This window comes from Balaenoptera physalus, assembly GCF_965194825.1.
Source record: "Balaenoptera physalus genome assembly, chromosome: 10".
Taxonomy (NCBI): Eukaryota; Metazoa; Chordata; class Mammalia; order Artiodactyla; family Balaenopteridae; genus Balaenoptera; species Balaenoptera physalus.
Window position 1 is genome coordinate 102,977,787 of NC_138889.1, and position 19,761 is coordinate 102,997,547.

The 19,761-nt window shown below is 41.2% G+C and overlaps 1 protein-coding gene and 1 pseudogene across 3 annotated transcripts in view; both read right to left on the reverse strand.

The window, feature by feature from the left end:
* PATL1 (PAT1 homolog 1, processing body mRNA decay factor) overlaps nucleotides 1-8,211 on the reverse strand; it is a 42,202-nt gene extending 33,991 nt beyond the window's left edge. For both annotated transcript variants that reach the window (XM_082476094.1, XM_082476093.1), the window contains exons 1-2: nucleotides 8,049-8,211; nucleotides 5,965-6,076 (exon numbers count right to left, since the gene is read on the reverse strand). In XM_082476094.1, the coding sequence (XP_082332220.1) occupies nucleotides 5,965-6,076; nucleotides 8,049-8,063 (127 nt within the window). In that variant the 5' untranslated portion in view covers nucleotides 8,064-8,211. The remainder of the gene's footprint in view (nucleotides 1-5,964; nucleotides 6,077-8,048) is intronic.
* LOC309667567 (olfactory receptor 10V1-like) overlaps nucleotides 1-19,761 on the reverse strand; it is a 104,477-nt pseudogene that overhangs the window by 74,468 nt on the left and 10,248 nt on the right. The gene's annotated exons all lie outside the window — the stretch shown is intronic.

Sequence of the window (19,761 nt, forward strand, 5' to 3'; positions counted from 1 at the left end):
ACTTAAAAAAAAGATTTAGACTTTCTGAGGGGCTCATATGCAACTTGTTAAAATACATGTTTGTTAAAAAAATTTAAACATTACACAAATATGTAACTTAGAAAGTAAAAGTTCCCCATAATTCTTCAGGAATGTTAAATTTTTTAAAGTGGGAACACATAACTACTGATAATATCATCTCATTCTTTTTCATACCTATATAAGATTCTACTCTACTAATAAACTAATTTAACTTATCCCTTACTGATGGAAATTTGGATTATTTGCAATTTTTAATTTTTTTATTGAAGTATAGTTGACGTGCAACATTACATTAGTTTCAGGTGTATAACAAATTTAAGTAGCCTAAGTCCCTTTCAGGGTCAGATCATAAACATTTAAAATTGCTACATTTATTACATAACAATGTATCATATAACACTGGTGATCCAAAAAAAAAACAAGGTAAGGGATTTCCCTGGCGGTCCAGTGGTTAAGACTCCATGCTCCCAATGCAGGGGGCACGGGTTTGGTCCCTGGTCAGGGAACTAAGATCCCACATGCCACGGCCAAAAAACAAAAAAAACGAGGTAAGTGACACTCCCAAATTTATAATTTGTATGATCAGAACCACTGTCTAGTCTTTGAGCACTGTGGTAGATGTGAATGTACTACTTGTGGTAAAGGGAAAAGTCTACTTTAGATGAAAATTACAGCACTAATTTAAGTTATCAGTTATTTAAAAAATATGCTTAAAGAACAGTGTAATTAAAAATCCATTGTGATATTAATATTTGTATCATCTTTGCTAAGGAAGAGTAAGCTAAGCATGTTTTGAAGGACTAACTGCTTTTTGCAATTTTACTGACTCAACAATGCCAGAAAAAAAAAAGGGAGTCTATAATCCTGAATTAAGGGATTTTTTTAAACATTTCCCAAATTTAAGAAACTGATTTGTTAAGATTGATTCTAATGCAAAAGAGTTCTAATTTGCATTGCTTTCATTCACTTCTCATAATCCTATTTACTAACTTTACTAGGCCCCACCAAAGATGATAATCTATTTGTCCTTAATAATTAATTTAAAAAATGCTGGTTAAGTAGCCATATTCTGTGAGAAAAGCTCTGCTGTGAATTGTTACTTTTTCAAACATGTAAGCAAAGAAACCTATGCCACACAGAACACCATCATGTTCATTTTAGGTATTTCTTGCTCTTGTGAAAAATCATCTGAAACAGTGTGTCAGAGATCACAGGTCCTTAGTATAAAAGGATACTTCACTCTGTATCTTTTTCAAATGACCTAGAAACATACTTAGTTATGCCAATGCTTGACCTCAACCCACATTGGTCAAAATGATAAAGGGTAGGGGAAAAAAATAACAGAGAAATGAAGGGAAAGAGGTAACTGTTTTCCTTCAACTAATTAACCTATACCCTGATGTGGGTTACTGAATTCCTGGTTGCTTTTATAAATGTATGCTTGTTGTGGTAATTCCCCTCAAGTCTGTCTCAGGGATATTTGTTTTTGAATAAAAACAAAATGAACAGGAAGTAGAGGTGATTTAATTGTAGAGCAATCTCAGTCCCTAAAGATTTCAGCAGCTATCAATAAAAAGGAAGTAGAAAGAATGGGGAGCCCTTCCATGTGGAGGCAGGAGATCCCCAAAGAGCCCCCAAAGACTGTTAAAACATAACTGGTAGCTTACATTGATTGTATTTATAGTTACTTAACATCTCTGGCATTTTCCTTCTTCATTTGTTAACATGAGGATAATAATAGTACCTACCTTGCAAGGTTGCTATGAGGATTAACAATATACGTGAAACACTTAGAACGGTCCCTAGCATGTAATAAGCACCTTTTAAGTGTAAGCTTTTATTTTTAGAGAACGAGTTGAGATTATTGTGGCCCATTTATTGCTCAAAGATGATGCAAACATTTTTCCATGCATTAGACAGTGACTAGTTTCTTAAGGAAAGGTGACATCAGAGCATCTGTAGCCAGTGACTTAAAATAACTACTGTACTAACAGGTATTACTCAAGATACTCCTTGAGTTAAAAACCAACAAACCAAAATGTATGTCATAGGTCTGACATTTTACCTCCTGGTTTAAATTCTCTACACCAGCTGTATATCCACCTTTAGAAGTATATTAAACAAGTCACAGGTCGACTTAGAAAGCAATTTTCTTTTTATAAACCCGTATAGTATTTATATCAAGATGAGGAACTAAGGTTTTAACTTCACAATTCAAGCATATTATACTCTCAATGGAAAGGGCTCACACTGGGAAATCTTTTCTCCATTATAAACTTTGTTGACCAAGAAGTCCTTAATCATCCTTGTGCCTCAGGGTACAAAATGGGCTAACCATATGCTACTTCACTGCCTTTACTTTTTATCACCTGTTCCGTTACTGTGTAACCCCAGGGGCTTTTTCATTTTCCACCACATAAAATGCAGTTCTGCACACACTAAAATTCTTTTAAGGCAATACTTTCCTCATCTTGTGAGAAACATAGAAAACTCAGAAAAAAAGACTAGCACTCTGGAAGTCAATGAGAAGGCAAAACTATTCCTCTTCTGTCCAGGTTAAAAACTGAGGACATTTACTATGCTGGCTAACCTCAACATACTTCATTTTAATAAATTTCATTTTAATACAGATGAATTTGCTAAAAAATGGTAACATTCAGTACAATATTTTAAGAGAAAAAGAGTTCCAGAAACAAGCACACACTGTTTGTAGCTTCTATTGTATTCTATAGGTTTTTACTAAAGTTTCAAATATAATTTGCAATTCACATCAGTTCCCTGCTTTCGTCATTCTGTTCTATGTCCCTTTCCCTGTGATCTCCATGGAGAGAGAACAGCATCTGAGATCACGTCATCCTCTTGGACAATCTCATCCCCTAAACTATGGCTGTAATCCAAAAGGTCTTTGGTTCCCTTCTGTAATAAGCCTAGCTTCTACCTTAAATGCTTCTCTTGCTGCTTCCAACAGCAGCAGTTTTAGCTCTCCAAGGAATTTTGTAAACCCTGATTGAAAATAGTATGCTCTTTCATTTTTGCCGGTTCATTCAACTCAGTCTAAGCTTAAATAAACTTAAGCTGTTTAGGTCAGTGCAAAACCAGTAACCCATACAACTATTTTATTTTATTTTTGGCTGCGTTTGGTCTTTGTTGCTGCACGCGGGCTTCCTCTAGTAGAGGCGAGCAGGGGTTACTCTTTGTTGCGGTGCGCGGGCTTCTCACTGCGGTGGCTTCTCTTGCTGCGGAGCACGGGCTCTAGGCGGGCAAGCTTCAGTAGTTGTGGCACGCAGGCTCTAGAGTGCAGGCTCAGTAGTTGTGGCGCACGGGCTTAGCTGCTCACCGGCATGTGGGATCTTCCCCAACCAGGGATTGATCCCATGTCCCCTGCATTGGCAGGTGGATTCTTAACCCCTGCACCACCAGGGAAGTCCTAATACAACATTTTTAAGACCTCTTATTTGTTTTTGATATTGAACATTTTGGGGTTACCCACTACTGATAAATTTCCTCTTATTACTTAACTTGAATATTTGAAATCCCACATATTCACACATCCCAACATAAATGTGGTCATTGCTGCTTTTCAACACCAACAGTCAAAGCAAAGAGAGTTGCATGGACTCTTACCTATTCATCTTTTTTTTTCTTCAAATGTGTTTGTCAAATCTTATTGAAATGGAATGGACAAAATTAAAACTACGAGATAATATTTTAAAGCAATTACAGAAATGATTTTAAAACATACTAAAACAAAAAACCACAATACTGACAGAATTGTGGTTAAAATGTTACCTCTATACAATGTTTTGGTTTTTTTCTTAACATCTTTATTGGAGTATAATTGCTTTACAATGATATGTTAGTTTCTGCTGTATAACAAAGTGAATCAGCTATACATAAACATATTTCCCCATATCTCCTCCCTCTTGCGTGTCTCTCCCACCCTCCCTACCCCACCCCTCTAGGTGGTCACAAAGCACCAAGCTGATCTCCCTGTGCTATGTGGCTGCTTCCCACTAGCCATTGGTTTTACATTTGGTAGTGTATATATGTCCATGCCCCTCTCTCACTTCATCCCAACTTCCCCTTCCCTGTGTCAAGTTCATTCCCTACGTCTGCGTTTATTATTCCTGTCCTGCCCCTAGGTTCTTTAGAACTATGATTTTTTTTTTTAGATTCCATATATATGTGTTAGCATACGGTATTTGTTTTTCTCTTTCTGACTTACTTCACTCTGTATGAGTCTCTAGGTCCATCCACCTCACTACAAATAACTCAATTTCATTTCTTTTTATGGCTGAGTAATAGTCCATTGTATATATGTGCCACATGTTCTTTATCCATTCATCTGTCGATGGACACTTAGGTTGCTTCCATGTCCTGGCTATTGTAAACAGAGCTGCAATGAACACTGTGGTACTCTTTTTGAATTATGGTTTTCTCAGAGTATATGCCCAGTAGTGGGATTGCTGGGTCATATGGTAGTTCTATTTTTAGATTTTTAAGGAACCTCCATACTGCTCTCCATAGTGGCTGTATCAATTTACATTCCCACCAGCAGTGCAAGAGTGTTCCCTTTTCTCCACACCCTCTCCGGCATTTAATTGTAGATTTTTTGATGATGGCCATTCTGACCAGTGTGAGGTGATACCTCATTGTGGTTTTGATTTGTATTTCTCTAATGATTAGTGATGTTGAGCATCCTTTCATGTGTTTCTTGGCAATCTGTATGTCTTCTTTGGAGAAATGTCTGTTTAGGTCTTCTGCCCATTTTTGGATTGGGTTGTTTGTTTTTTTGCTATTGAGCTGCGTGAGCTGCTTGTATATTTTGGAGATTAATCCTTTGTCAGTTGCTTCATTTGCAAATATTTTCTCCCATTCTGAGGGTTGTCTTTTTGTCTTGTTTATGGTTTCCTTTGCTGTGCAAAGCTTTTAAGTTTCATTAGGTCCCATTTGTTTATTTTTGTTTTTATTTCCATTTCTCTAGGAGATGGGTCAAAAAGGATCTTGCTGTGATGTATGTCATAGAGTGTTCTGCCTATGTTTTCCTCTAAGAGTTTTATAGTTTCTGGCCTTACGTATTCTTTTTTTTTTTTTTTTTTTGGCTGCACGGGGTATGCGGGATCTTAGTTCCCCAACCAGGGATGAACCCGGGCCCTTGGCAGTGAGAGCGAAGAGTCCTAACCACTGGACCGCCAGGGACTTCCCTTACCTATTCATCTTTCCAAAGTACAGTTCAATTTTAACTTATTAGTATACTTGTTCCAGGATCTCTAACTCTCAAACTTTATTATGTAAGCTTGCTCCCTAAACCTTTCATCTCAGTAATTACAACTGTGGCCTCTAGTTTAGTTTGGCTCTTTAATTTTTTAACCACTTCCAACACCAGGAATATTTATCTATACCCAAGGATGAGAAAATTTCATCTGTGCACAACACTTTTCTAACTTATGAAGACTTTCTATCACCAAAATTCTTGGAATGAAAAGCTTTATTTATTGAATATACTATAGGGCAATAGCAGGGTCATGCAATATATTATTGATCAACTGAATTTTAAAACATATACACCTGAATCTGAGTTTTCTCCTAGTCCACTAGTTTTCCTTAAGTTCCATGTTCCACAAATAAAAATTTCCTTCTTCTAGGATTATTTTAAACCTTTGTAAAATGTCCACTTCTTTAATCATCTGAATTCCTTATAGTGTCAACTTAGAGCCATAGATCATAAAGCTGGAAGGGACAGGGCTTAGAAAACACCTGGTTTTATAAGTGAGGCAAAAAGGAAGCCCAGAGGAGGAGGGTAGATGCTTGGAGTGAAGAACAGAACAGTTTGCCAACTTTGTGAATGAGGTTACGCCTACTTAGACAAAAGTACTTATAAAAGAGAGCATGTGAAAACAGCAAGAGACCAAGATGACATTATAAAAGAAAGACGTCACTTACCAACTGCACCTGACCCAAATGTATCATCATTGAATTGATCAATCTCTTCATCTTCCTCTCCCAGGCCCTGAAACGCATCTTCATCTTCATCCAGAGGACAATCCTCCAAAGACTAAAAAAAGAGAAAAAAGAGATCAGCTATTCATGAAGTTCACAACCTCGTTCTAAAAAAATGTTTTTATCTTCCCGATCAACACAATAGCTTCATTATGACTTTTTGTGCAGATGGCATTTTTTCTATCCCCCAATTTCCCTGACACTGGAAGACTTCAGTACCTTTTCTTTCAGTTTCTCGTTCCTATTCCTTATTTAACCTCTTCCCCCAAACTTCCATTTCTCTATTTATCAGGAATCTAATAATAGCATTTCCTCATGCAACCAAGAAATGAGGCCTGCCAACTTCCTTTCCATCACTGGTTACAATAATAATGACAACTGAAAATGAACACTTTATTATTTTGCTTGAGTTCTACCCATATTTTCCAATGAAATTCTCATCTTCCCCATATTCATGTCACCTTTTCAACTATTTTATTATTCCCTTTTAAAGCTTTCTCTTCATTTTCCTTTTCCCCTTCTGTTTTCCTACAGGCCCAAACTCTGGTGATAAATGAGAAAGCTAAGTGTTCAATCACAATTAAGTGGACTTTTGAAAAGCTGTGATGTGACAGGTTTAAGTTGTGTCTCTACTCTTACAAGTGATACCAACTTGGGCAAGTCACATCCTTTCTGATTAATTCATGAATACCCCCTGAGCATCTATTTTGTCTCAGGTTGTGTTAGCCTCTAAGCCACAATCTCTTAAGTGGTAATGCAGGGAGAATACCACCTACCTCAGAAAGTTGTTGTGAGGATCAAATGAGGCAAAGATTTAGGCAAACATTGGGTATTGCTAAACAATGCTAGATATCACCAGTTTAACAACTTAGGCGTGTACTATCTTAAACATACCCCCCCCACCCCCATTTCAGTTTTCAACTGATTTATTTTCCAAGTTTTCTTTTCTTCTGGAAACTTTGCCTACTGCATCTCATCATCTCTCTCCATGTTTACATAAAGGCAGTTTGATCTTGAACCATTCCTATCAAATACCAAGTATATGTGTCCCCAGTTTTCAAAGACTCAGGATCGGAATTCCACACTCTCTCTGCAGTCACATTTCTGATACACCCTGACTGGCTACCTCTTAGCCAGGCTGTTCCCAAATGAAAGGTTAGGTCAAAGGGCCATCCTACCCATCTTAAGTCTCCCAAACTTACACAAAGCAAGCATGCAACTGCCTCCCCATCACAGGCAACTTCCAGAAGCACTCCCAAATCACAAAGATCTACTTAACCAAATCACTGCTTTTTACATTGGAAAGACTCTTAGGGGTCATCTAAACCAACCCTTTGGTTCTACAAATCCAGAAACCCTGTCCAATGATTAGGAGTCGCTAAAGGTCATAGAGCGAACCAGTGACACTGTCAGGGCTCTCGACTGTTGCTACATACCCGGACCGTCACCAAACCCACGTCCCCATCCACTCTCCCAGAAGGAACTTCTGCTGGACACGCCCCTTCCCAACTCGGAGTCCTCTTTAGTAAACGGTCTTCGGCCCCAGTCAAAGGGCGAGTCCACGCCCCCGGGACCTGACGGTCGCCGGTTTGTAAGGGGGTGTGTATAAGTAATTGGAGGGGAGATGGTTCCGGGTCCAGGGCGGGAAACGCGTCTCTGGGCTTTCTCGAGTGACGCTTCCTCAAGAGCCACCGAGGGTGGGTGCAACGCTCTCTACTCCTCGCTCCTCCGGGGGTGGGGGAGTGGTCTGGTTAAGGCACGTAAGGGGCCCTCCCCACCCCAAAACAGAGATCAGCTCTCCTCGGTGGCAACTGATAGGACAGTCCCGCCCCCCGAAGCCAGCTCACAGCCCTCGGATTAAACCCGCGACCCCAGACCCGACGCACTCCGCTCGGTCCCGCGGGTCCCGCCGCCCGCCCCCTCCCCCCAGGAGCGCTGGACAGACGCGCGGGGGGTGAGAGAGAAAGAGGGGCGCGTGCGGGACGGAGGGAGGGAGGGAGGGGTCACTTCCGGTCGCAACAACTCACCTCGTAGCGGAACATTCTTGGGGAGGGGGGGGAGGGAGCGGGGAGGGGAATGGGGGAGGGAGGGAAGAAGCGCTGACTCTCCGCGCTCCTCCGCGCGCGGGTCCTCCACCGGCTCGCGACCCCTGGCCGCCGCCGTACGCCGGAGCGTGCGTGGGAACGTGCGCAGGCGCGCCTCGGGGAGGGCGGCCGCCCCGTTCGGCGCCCGGCGGCGGCGGCTGCGCGGGGACAGATTTGGCGTCCCGCTTCCTAGTCTCCGCGGCGGGAAGGAGGTCCCATGGCGAGACACTGCGCACGCGCCGCCCGTCGGGGGCTTCCTCGCGATCTGGACTTGTAGCTCCGCCCCTGGCTTCTCTGCGCCCGCCCGGCGCTCAGGTTCGAGTCACGAGTTTTCCGTCACCGACGGGGCGGAGAAAAGCCTTGTGATTGTCACAGGGTAAGGCTTTGAAGAGTCCCAGGATTAGCCTGGACTGGGAGAAATGGAGATTTCTAGACTGTTTTGCCAGCGTCCATCACGGTCTTCGCGGGTTTTGCTTGGCAGTCCTCACGACATACAATATGCGCCGAGTCTAGGGAAAAAAATAAAAGTTCAGGTCATTGAAAAGGGCTGAATTCGTCGCCACTTTCGGCGGCACGTCATCTGCTGAGTCGACAGCGGGTCAGGGCTGTGATTTATGTGTCTCAAAGTGATGAGGGCGATTAAAAAAAAAAAAGCCGAATGCATGTTCCGGGAGGTTCCACCAGGGAGGTATTTTTAGGTCCCAGGCGCTCCAGGCAGGTGAAGTGGGCGAGCCAAGAAGGGCAGCACAGCTGTGGGCAGCAAGGTCATCGAGGCTGAGTGTGCCGCTGGGTGACACCACCTGCTTAGAGGATCAAGCCCAGAAAAACGTTTGTCCTGGGTGTAAGCCTCGGCAGCTTGCTTCCAGAAGTCTGTTTGGGAGGTATACCTCCGCTAGCGCCTTGCATGCCCTTTCGGCCCTGGAGAACTTTTTCTTTCCCCGTAAGGACTAAACTTGGACCACAAAGAATTAATTCGAAGAATTAAGGAGTGGGTTTCTCAACTCCTTTCTCCTGGTGTCTTAAAATACAGCCTCGCCTAGGAGTGGCATAAATTCCTTACATGTTAGTATGACCAGATTGATTAATCAGAGTATGAGTAGTGGAAACTTTGGATTTGGAACTAGAAGTTATGGGTGGGAATCAGTACTTTGTCACTGGCTGTCAGATGTGGAGCAGGTTATCTAAACACGTCTGAGGCTTAATCTCTTTGTAAAATGGGTTTAATGAAACCTGCCTCACAGAGTAGTGGTTCAGTGATGATTCTAATACTACTTCTACTAATGACTGAAGTCTGCCTTATGCCAACCCTGTGAGGTAGGTACTGTTATTTTCCCTAGACATGTGGAACCTGAGGATTAGAGATGTTAATTCATTTATCCTAAACCACCCAGTGGAAAGTGGCAACCAGTTCTCTCTGATTCCAAAAATCCAGTCTCTTAATCACTGTGATGGTTTTACAAAAGCGAATGTTTGCATGGGCCAGGCCTAAAGCTTAAAGTGGAGCAGGCCAAGGATAAGATGATAATTAGTTTTCAAGCATTCATGGAACATTACAAAACTTCCTGTAGTACAGGTAACAGCACAATGACCAAAGAATTGGTGCCGTGTAGGCCAAGGGTTGGCGAGTTGTGACCCACAGCCAGATCTGGCCAGCTGCCTGTTTTTGTAAGTAAAGTTTTGTTGGAATACAACCACCGTCATTTATTTGCATATTGTCTTTGGTTGCTTTAGGGCAACCAAGGCAGAGTTGTATACTTACAATGGAGGCCATTTGGCTAGCAAGGCCTGAAATATTTACTGTCTGGCCCTTTACACAAAGAGTTTGCTGATTCCTGATGTTGCAGATACTGTTTTCTGATCATTATGTTAGAGATCAGAAATTAAAAAAAAAAAAACAAAAATTCCATGCCTCTAATTAATGGACTACTTGAGAAAACATAATGGGAAGTAGAAAATACTTAGAACTGAATGATAAACTTATTAACATATAAAGACTTTTAGGATACAGCTAAAGCAGTTTATATAAGAAAATAGGAAAGCTTGAATATAAATGAACTATAGGAAAATTTTAAAGAAAAGATAAGGAAAGAATACAGAGCAGAGAAGGAAACAGAAAACAAGGTGTCATATAGACAATCAATAAAATTACCTGTTTTTCTCATGCACCAACTGTCTTTGAAGGAGATTAATGAGAGTCCCTTTAGGTGAATAATGTATTTTTTTGAGCTGTGTAATAGTCCCATTATTAAGATGGAGAGCATACAAATTCTTTTCACAAGTAATTCTGTAGAAATAAGATACAAGGCCTCTGGAGAGTGTCCCTTGAGTGGGTGGAAGAAAAGTCTTTCCTGCGAGCCCGGGCATACGGAAAAGGCTCTTCACAGCTGAGAGAAAACATCAGTTAGTGAAAGCCACCGTGCTTTGGCATTGTCTGTCCTTTCTCCAGAGGCTGTAAATAATCCACTGTGGTATTTACAGATTCTATACATGCTTCTTTTTTTTTAGATCATGGTAAAAGAACATAAAATGTACTTTCTTGTGAGACTAGTTTCAGATGTTGTATTCATTTTCATTAAGTAACGTACAGCTCTGCAACAGTGGTTCCCAGCCTCGCCAAGAGGGCTTGTTATAACAGACTGCTGGACCCCATCCCTGGAGTTTCTGGTTCAGTAGGTCTGAAGTGGGACCTGAGAATTGCATTTATGCCAAGTTCCCAGGTGACGCTGATGCTGTTGGTTCTAGGACCTTAAAGTGCGTACCGCTGCTTTAAGATATTGTCCATGAGTGCTTGCAAAGGGTTACAGAGAGGGAGAAAAAGAGTGGTGGGCTGCCCAGAGGGTCATTTCTCATGTAGCCAACAAAGTTGTGACGGACATCCCAGAAAGCTATGGGAACTCTTGGTGCAGCAGACTTTAGACAAAAGGATTAGCAATATAATGAAAATAAAAATGTGTAAGACGAAACTTGTGGTAGATTAAACAAGGCTACAAATTCTTTGTTCTCTCATCAGGAGGTGGGTTCTGGGGCTTCCCTGGTGGCGCAGTGGTTGAGAATCTGCCTGCCAATGCAGGGGACACGGGTTCGAGCCCTGGTCTGGGAAGATCCCACATGCCGCGGAGCAACTGGGCCCGTGAGCCACAATTACTGAGCCTGCGCATCTGGAGCCTGTGCTCCACAACAAGAGAGGCCACGATAGTGAGAGGCCCGCGCACCACGATGAAGAGTGGCCCCCGCTTGCCGCAACTGGAGAAAGCCCTCGCACAGAAACGAAGACCCAACACAGCCAAAAATAAAAATAAATAAATAAGAGGTGGGTTCTACTTCCATTATTCCTTGAATCTGGACTGGATTATGATGGCTTTGACCAATGGAGTAGGGGTCGGGGTGGGTGATGCTATGGCAGTTCTGTGTCTGGTCTTTAAGAAGATTGATGGTGTAAGTCCGTGTAAGATGTTCAGTTACCTTGCTGAAGAGGTCACACGGAAAGGCCCTGAGGCTACGTGAAGAGGAAGAGGGGTCCAGCTATACCCAGCTTACCAGCCCCACCAGACACGTGAATGAAGCTGTCCAGACCAGCTCAGCTAGCAACTGAATGTCATCGAGTGACCCCATTCAACACCATGGGGAGCAGGAGAATCACTCAGCTGAGCCTTTCCCAGATACCTGACCCATAACATTGTGGTATTATGATCAAATGGTTGTGGTATCATAATCAAATGGTTGTGGTATTATAATCAAATGGTTGTGGTTTTAAACCACAGAATTTTGGAGTAGTTTATTACTTACTAATAGGTAAGTGGGACAAGTGTGTTTAGAAAAATTGTACAAAACTGGGAAATAAGGAAAAAAGGTTTTTGTGTGCCCTTTCTATGTTATAACAAGAACGTTGTCTAACGAGCCTGCTTCAGGATAATTTGAAGTTCTAGGGGAGGCAACTTTATTTGACTTAGTATTTACTATTAGTGAGGTACCAGACTCAGTGACGTTAGATGTTAATTTGTAGAAGATTGCTAAATTGCAAATTAATTTTGTCCAGTTGAGATGATTTCATTTTGATAGAAAAGATAATCCCACAGGGGACAGTTTTATTGCCTTGCCGGATATTAACTGGTATGATATTTAACATTTGAGTCTTACTTCAGCATTCTTTTTTTTTTTTAAATAAATAAATTTATTTATTTATTTATTTATGGCTGAGTTGGGTCTTTGTTGCTGCGTGTGGGCTTTCTCTAGTTGTGGCGAGCGGGGGCTACTCTTCGTTGCGGTGCTCAGTCTTCTCATTGCGGTGGCTTCTCTTGTTGCGGAGCACGGGCTCTAGGCGTGTGGGCTTCAGTAGTTGTGGCTCGCGGGCTCTAGAGCACAGGCTCAGTAGTTGTGGTGCACGGGCCTAGCTGCTCCACGGCATGTGGGATCTTCCCGGACCAGGGCTCGAACCTGTGTCCCCTGCATTGGCAGGCGGATTTTTAACCACTGCACCACCGGGGAAGCCCACTCCAGCATTCTTCTCCACACTAGTTGTAGTTCATAGTTTCTTATATCTCTTTTGAATCAGCCTTAACATCCTGCCGGTTCTGTCATTAACAAGATAAATAAATGGCCCGTGCTCATGCTGGTTCACAAACTGGCCCCCCATACATAGAGGGCAAGGAGAGACTGAAGAAAGAGGCAGCCACTCCAGATTGGTAGGTGGTAGGAATTACCTACAGAGCAAGAGAACTTACACACGGGCTTGTCTTGGGCAGCCGCAAGCAAGTAGGTCTCCTTACCCGCCTGCCAGAATCTTAAAAGTTTATATGGAGCCCAGAACAGGGCCAGTCACGTATACCGTCCAGGTGGTCTCAACAACATCCTACTCTCTTGTCCTTGAAAATAGCTCCCACTGTGGGAATGGTGGGCAAAGTGTACATTACAAGGACAGAGGAGGGGGTGTGGAGTGTCCAGTTGCCAGGGTCCAGCTCATGGCTCCATGGATGATCATGTCCTATTTATTTATTTATTTATTTATTTATCTATCTATCTATCTTTTCTTTCTTTCTTTTTTTTTTTGGCTGCCTCGGGTCTTAGTTGTGGCCCTTGGGATCTTCGCTGAGGCATGCGGGATCTTTCATTGTGGCGTGCAGGTTTTCTCTCTCTAGTTGTGGCGTGGGCTCCAGGGCGCATGGGCTCTGTAGTTTGCGGCGGGCTCTCTTGTTGAGGTGCGCAAGCTCAGTAGTTGCAGCATATGGAGCTAGTTTCCCCTCGGCATGTGGGATCTTAGTTCCCCGACCAGGGATTGAACCCTCATCCCCTGCATTGGAAGGTGGATTCTTTACCACTGGACCACCAGGGGAGTCCCGATCATGTCCTTTCAATGACAGCCTCCAACAGCTAATAATATATTTTAGAGTCTATTATGTAAAAAGTTGAGAATCTGTTATATAAAGTGTCTTGAGCAGGATGGGGGTAGTTTATTAGGTATGAGTTAAGTGCTGAATGGTAGTATATTAGTTTACTATTGCTACTGTAACAAATTACCACAAACTTAGTGGGTTAAAACAACACAAATTTATTCTCTTATAGTTCTGGAGGTCAGAGTCCAAAATGGGTTCTAGTACTGTGTTCCTTAGGGAAGCACTAGGCGAGAATCTGCTTTCTTCCTTTTTTTTAGTTTCTAGAGGTTGCTTCCATTCCTTGGCTTATGGCCTCATCCTCCATCTTCAAAGCCAGCAGCATAGCATCTCCCAAGCTCTCCCTCTCTCACCCTCCTTCTGTTGTCACATTTTTCTCTCCCACCCTCCTTCCTCCTTCTTATAAATAATCTGTGATAACAGTGGGGGCAACTGCATAATCCAGGATAATCTCCTCATCTCAGGACCCTTATCTCATCTGCAAAGTCCCTTTTACCATATAAAGGAACATACAGTTTCTGGGGATTAGGACTTGGGGGACCATTTTTCAGCCTACCACATGTGGTATGTGGTAACCATTGGGGGTATCCAAAATGATTTTTGATAGTATAATGAGAAAACATTTTAAAGTTTAAGTGTTTGTTTTGTATACTTTTTTTTTTTTTTTTGGCTGTACTGTGTGGCATGTGGGATCTTAGTTCCCAAACCAGGGATGGAACCCATGCCCCTACAGTGGAAGTGCAGAGTCTTAACCACTGGACTGCCAGGGACATCCCTATACTATTTAAAGGTGAAAAAAGATTTACTAGGTGAAACTATGAAGGGCCATTAAAAGGAGAATCAAGAAGGAGTAAGAGGGCTTCCCTGTTGGCGCAGTGGTTAAGAATCCGTCTGCCAATGCAGGGGACAAAGGTTTGAGTCCTGGTCCGGGAAGATCCCACATGCCGCGGAGCAACTAAGCCCGTGCGCCACAACTACTGAGCCTGCGCTCTGGAGCCCGTGAGCCACAACTACTGAGCCCGCATGCCACAACTACTGAAGCCTGCATGCCCTACAGCCCATGCTCCGCAACAAGAGAAGCCACCGCAATGGGAAGCCCGCGCACTGCAACGAAGAGTAGACCCTGCTCGCCTCAACTAGAAAAAGTCCGCGTGCAGCAACAAAGACCCAACACAGCCAAAAATAAATAAATAAAATAAATAAATAAATTTTAAAAAATCATATTAAAAAGCTATTAATGAGATTAAAAAAAAAAAAAAGAATGAGTAAGAGAACATGCAGGCCCCCCACTCCTGCCATGGATCCCAGAAGGGGCAGCTCCGTGCTGACCAGGCCTTGACAGTAAGAACAGGTTGTAGGGACATCTCTCCTGTATGAGTATGTGATTGGATGTCAGTTAGAGGTGAGGAAATACGATGGTTTGTTGGGTTAGATCATGGCATTGGAAGATAAGAGCAGAAAGCCAGTTTTGTTGCACATTTTTCTATTACTGAACTGGTGAGAGAACGGGGAGCTTACAGCGCCATTGCCCCCCTTATTTCCTTTTGACTCTCTGAGCATTGCAGAGCGGGGGTGGGGGCATTGGGAGCTATTCCCCTCATCATTTACACAATCTGGGAAAGGGATGATGATGATGACGATAGTGATTATTTTTGGCTGTGTAGCTTGTGGTATCTTAGTTCCCTGACCAGGGATTGAACCCAGGTCCTCAGCAGTGAAAGCACCAGGTCCTAACCCCTGGACTGCCAGGGAATTCCCAGAAACTATTCCTTTTTTTTTTTTTTTGCACATAATATGGAATACTTTTATTCACATGGAAATGGAAAAAAACTAGGAATAAATATTAAGTAATTAAAAATTGCTATTTTTAATTACGAATAAAAATTTAATGATAGCATCAAGGAAGCTAGGATATCAATGAAAATGTTTTCAACCAGTGATACTTTGTTTCTTTCCATTAATTCTCCAAATACTACTTTCCTTTTCTTTTTTTCTTTTTCGGGTTTACTTTTTTTTTTTTTTAGATCTTTATTGGAGTATAATTGCTTCACAATACTGTGTTAGTTTCTGTTGTACAACAAAGTGAATCAGTCATATGCGTACGTATGTCCCCATATCCCCTCCCTCTTGAGCCTCCCTCCCACCCTCCCTATCCTACCCCTCCAGGTCATCGCAAAGCACCGAGCTGATCTCCCTGTGCTATGTGGCTGCTTCCCACTAGCTATCTATTTTACATTCAGTAGTGTATATGTGTCGATGCTACTCTCACTTCCCCCCACCTTCCCCCTGCCGCACCACCCCGTGTCCTCAAGTCCATTCTCTATGTCTGTGTCTTTATTCCTGCCCTGCCACTAGGTTTATCAGTACCTTTTTTTTTTTTTTTTTTTTTTAGATTCCATATATATGTGTTAGCATATGGTATTTGTTTTTCTCTTTCTGACTTACTTCACTCTGTATGACAGACTCTAGGTCCATCCACCTCACTACAAATAACTCAGTTTTGTTTCTTTTTATGGCTGAGTAATATTCCATTGTATATATGTGCCATCTGTTGATGGACATTTAGGTTGCTTCCATGTCTTGGCTATTGTAAATAGTGCTGCAATGAACATTGTTTTACATATATCTTTTTGAATTATGGTTTTCTCAGGGTATATGCCCAGTAGTGGGATTGCTGGGTCATATGGTAGTTCTATTTTTAGTTTTTTAAGGAACCTCCGTACTGTTCTCCATCATGACTGTATCAATTTACATTCCCACCAACAGTGCAGGAGGGTTCGCTTTTCACCACACCCTTTCCAGCATTTATTGTTTGTAGCTTTTTTTTTTTTAAAGAAAACAAAATGTTCCTTTGTTAAATTTAATTGAACATTATCCAAAAAATCACTTTCCCAAGGAGAGCAATCTGAGATTTTCTCATTGACAGTTAAACAATGCTTTACCACATAACTAGAGTTGAGAAAATAATAAATTATGCCATATGTTCTTATCTAGATCATGTCCCAAAGGCCTAGAGAATGGGCATGGTTTAATAAATCTAAACAAATTAAGTAAATGTTTTGCACTTGTAACTCTGTTACCTTTTAGCAAAAAATATGAATTACTGCCAGGGGAGCCACAAAATTAAAGGGACCCTGTAAACAAAAGAACAGAAGACTGTCTGCATCTTCACACCAAATTAACAGAACACCAGACAAGTTACAACAGATTATTCAGTTTATCAAAACAGACAGCTAACTCACTGGAGTTTAAATGCATGGACTATATATAAAAATATATTTAAATATAATCTTATTTTGATTATTAATGGAAAAAGACAAAAAAACTTCTTCAATTTCTCAAGAAATGAATATATTTTTAAGAGCAAGATGTAAAAAACCTTCAATATTCCCTTCTAAACTTATTTCAGATTCTGCTTGTGCCTACAAACCCCAATATCCATGTTACTTCTCCCTGTAATCATCTGACTATACACCAGCACGTGTATCTGAGCCTCGGCTATGTGTCCCACACTTTTTTTTTTTTAATTTTTAAATTTTATTTTATTTACTTTTTTATACATTTCTTATTAGTCATCACTTTATACACATCAGTGCATACATGTCAATCCCAATCTCCCAGTTCATCACACCACCATCCCCACCCCCCTGCGGCTTTCCCCCTTGGTGTCCATACGTTTGTTCTCTACATCTCTGTCTCAACTTCTGCCCTGCAAACTGGTTCATCTGTACCATTTTTCTAGGTTCCACATACATGCGTTAATATACGATATTTGTTTTTCTCTTTCTGACTTACTTCACTCTGTATGACAGTCTCTAGATCCATCCACGTCTCAACAAATGACCCAATTTCGTTCCTTTTTATGGCTGAGTAATATTCCATTGTATATATGTACCACCTCTTCTTTATCCATTCGTCTGTGGATGGGCATTTAGGTTGCTTCCATAGCCTGGCTACTGTAAATAGTGCTGCAATGAACACTGGGGTGCATGGGTCTTTTTGAATTATGGTTTTCTCTGGGTATATGCCCAGTAGTGGGATTGCTGGGTCATATGGTAAATCTATTTTTAGTTTTTTAAGGAACCTCCATACTGTTCTCCATAGTGGCTGTATCAGTTTACATTCCCACCAACAGTGCAAGAGGGTTCCCTTCTCTCCAGCATTTGTTGTTTGTAGATTTTCTGATGATGCCCTTTCTAACTGGTGTGAGGTGGTACCTCACTGTAGTTTTGATTTGCATTTCTCTCATAATTAGTGATGTTGAGCAGCTTTTCACGTGCTTCTGGGCAATCTGTATGTCTTCTTCGGAGAAATGTCTATTTAGGTCTTCTGATCATTTTTGGATTGGGTTGTTTGTTTCTTTAATATTGAGCTGCATTAGCTGTTTATATATTTTGGAGATTAATCCTTTGTCCGTTGATTCATTTGCAACTATTTTCTCCCGTTCTGAGGGTTGTCTTTTCGTCTTGTTTATGGTTTCCTTTGCTGTGCAAAAGCTTTGAAGTTTCATTAGGTCCCATTTGTTTATTTTTGTTTTTATTTCCATTACTCTAGGAGGTGGATCAAAAAAGATCTTGCTGTGATTCATGTCAAAGAGTGTTCTTCCTACGTTTTCCTCTAAGAGTTTTATAGTGTCCAGTCTTACATTTAGGTCTCTAATCCATTTTGAGTTTATTTTTGTGTTTGGTGTTAGGGAGTGTTCTAATTTCATTCTTTTCCATGTAGCTGTCCAGTTTTCCCAGCACCACTTATTGAAGAGACTGTCTTTTCTCCATTGTATGTCCTTGCCTCCTTTGTCATAGATTAGTTGACCATAGGTGTGTGGGTTTATCTCTGGGCTTTCTATCTTGTTCCATTGATCTATGTTTCTGTTTTTGTGCCAGTACCATATTGTCTTGATTACTGTAGCTTTGTAGTATAGTCTGAAGTCAGGGAGTCTGATTCCTCCAGCTCCGTTTTTTTCCCTCAAGACTGCTTTGGCTATTCGGGGTCTTTTGTTTCTCCATACAAATTTTAAGATTTTTTTGTTCTAGTTCCGTAAAAAATGCCATTGGTAATTTGATAGGGATGGCATTGAATCTGTAGATTGCTTTGGGTAGTAGAGTCATTTTCACAATATTGATTCTTCCAATCCAAGAACACGGTATATCTCTCCATCTGTTGGTATCATCTTTAATTTCTTTCATCAGTGTCTTAGAACTTTCTGAATACAGGTCTTTTGTCTCCCTAGGTAGGTTTATTCCTCGGTATTTTATTCTTTTTGTTGCAATGGTAAATGGGAGTGTTTCCATAATTTCTCTTTCAGATTTTTCATCATTAGTGTATAGGAATGCAAGAGATTTCTGTACATTAATTTTGTATCCTGCAACTTTACCAAATGCATTGATTAGCTCTAGCAGTTTTCTGGTGGCATCTTTAGGATTCTCTATGTATAGTATCATGTCATCTGCAAACAGTGACAGTTTTACTTCTTCTTTTCCAACTTGTATTCCTTTTATTTCTTTTTCTTCTCTGATTGCCGTGGCTAAAACTTCCAAAACTATGTTGAATAATAGTGGTGAGAGTGGACATCCTTGTCTCGTTCCTGTTCCTAGAGGAAATGCTTTCAGTTTTTCACCATTGAGAATGATGTTTGCTGTGGGTTTGTCATATATGGCCTTTATTATGTTGAGGTAGGTTCCCTCTATGCCAACTTTCTGGAGCGTTTTTATCATAAATGGGTGTTGAATTTTGTCAAAAGCTTTTTCTGCATCTATTGAGAGGATCATATGGTTTTTCTTCTTCAATTTGTTAATATGGTGTATCACACTGATTGATTTGCGTATATTGAAGAATCCTTGCATCCCTGGGATAAATCCCACTTGATCATCGTGTATGATCCTTTTAATGTGTTGTTGGATTCTATTTGCTAGTATTTTGTTGAGGATTTTTGCATCTATATTCATCAGTGATATTGGTCTGTAATTTTCTTTTTTTGTAGTATCTTTGTCTGGTTTTGGTATCAGGGTGATGGTGGCCTCATAGAATGAGTTTGGGAGTGTTTCTTCCTCTGCAATTTTTTGGAAGAGTTTGAGAAGGATGGGTGTTAGCTCTTCTCTGAATGTTTGATAGAATTCACCTGTGAAGCCATCTGGTCCTGGACTTTTGTTTGTTGGAATATTTCAAGTCACAGTTTCAATTTCATTACTTGTGATTGGTCTGTTCATATTTTCTATTTCTTCCTCGTTCAGTCTTGGAAGGTTATACCTTTCCAAGAATTTGTGCATTTC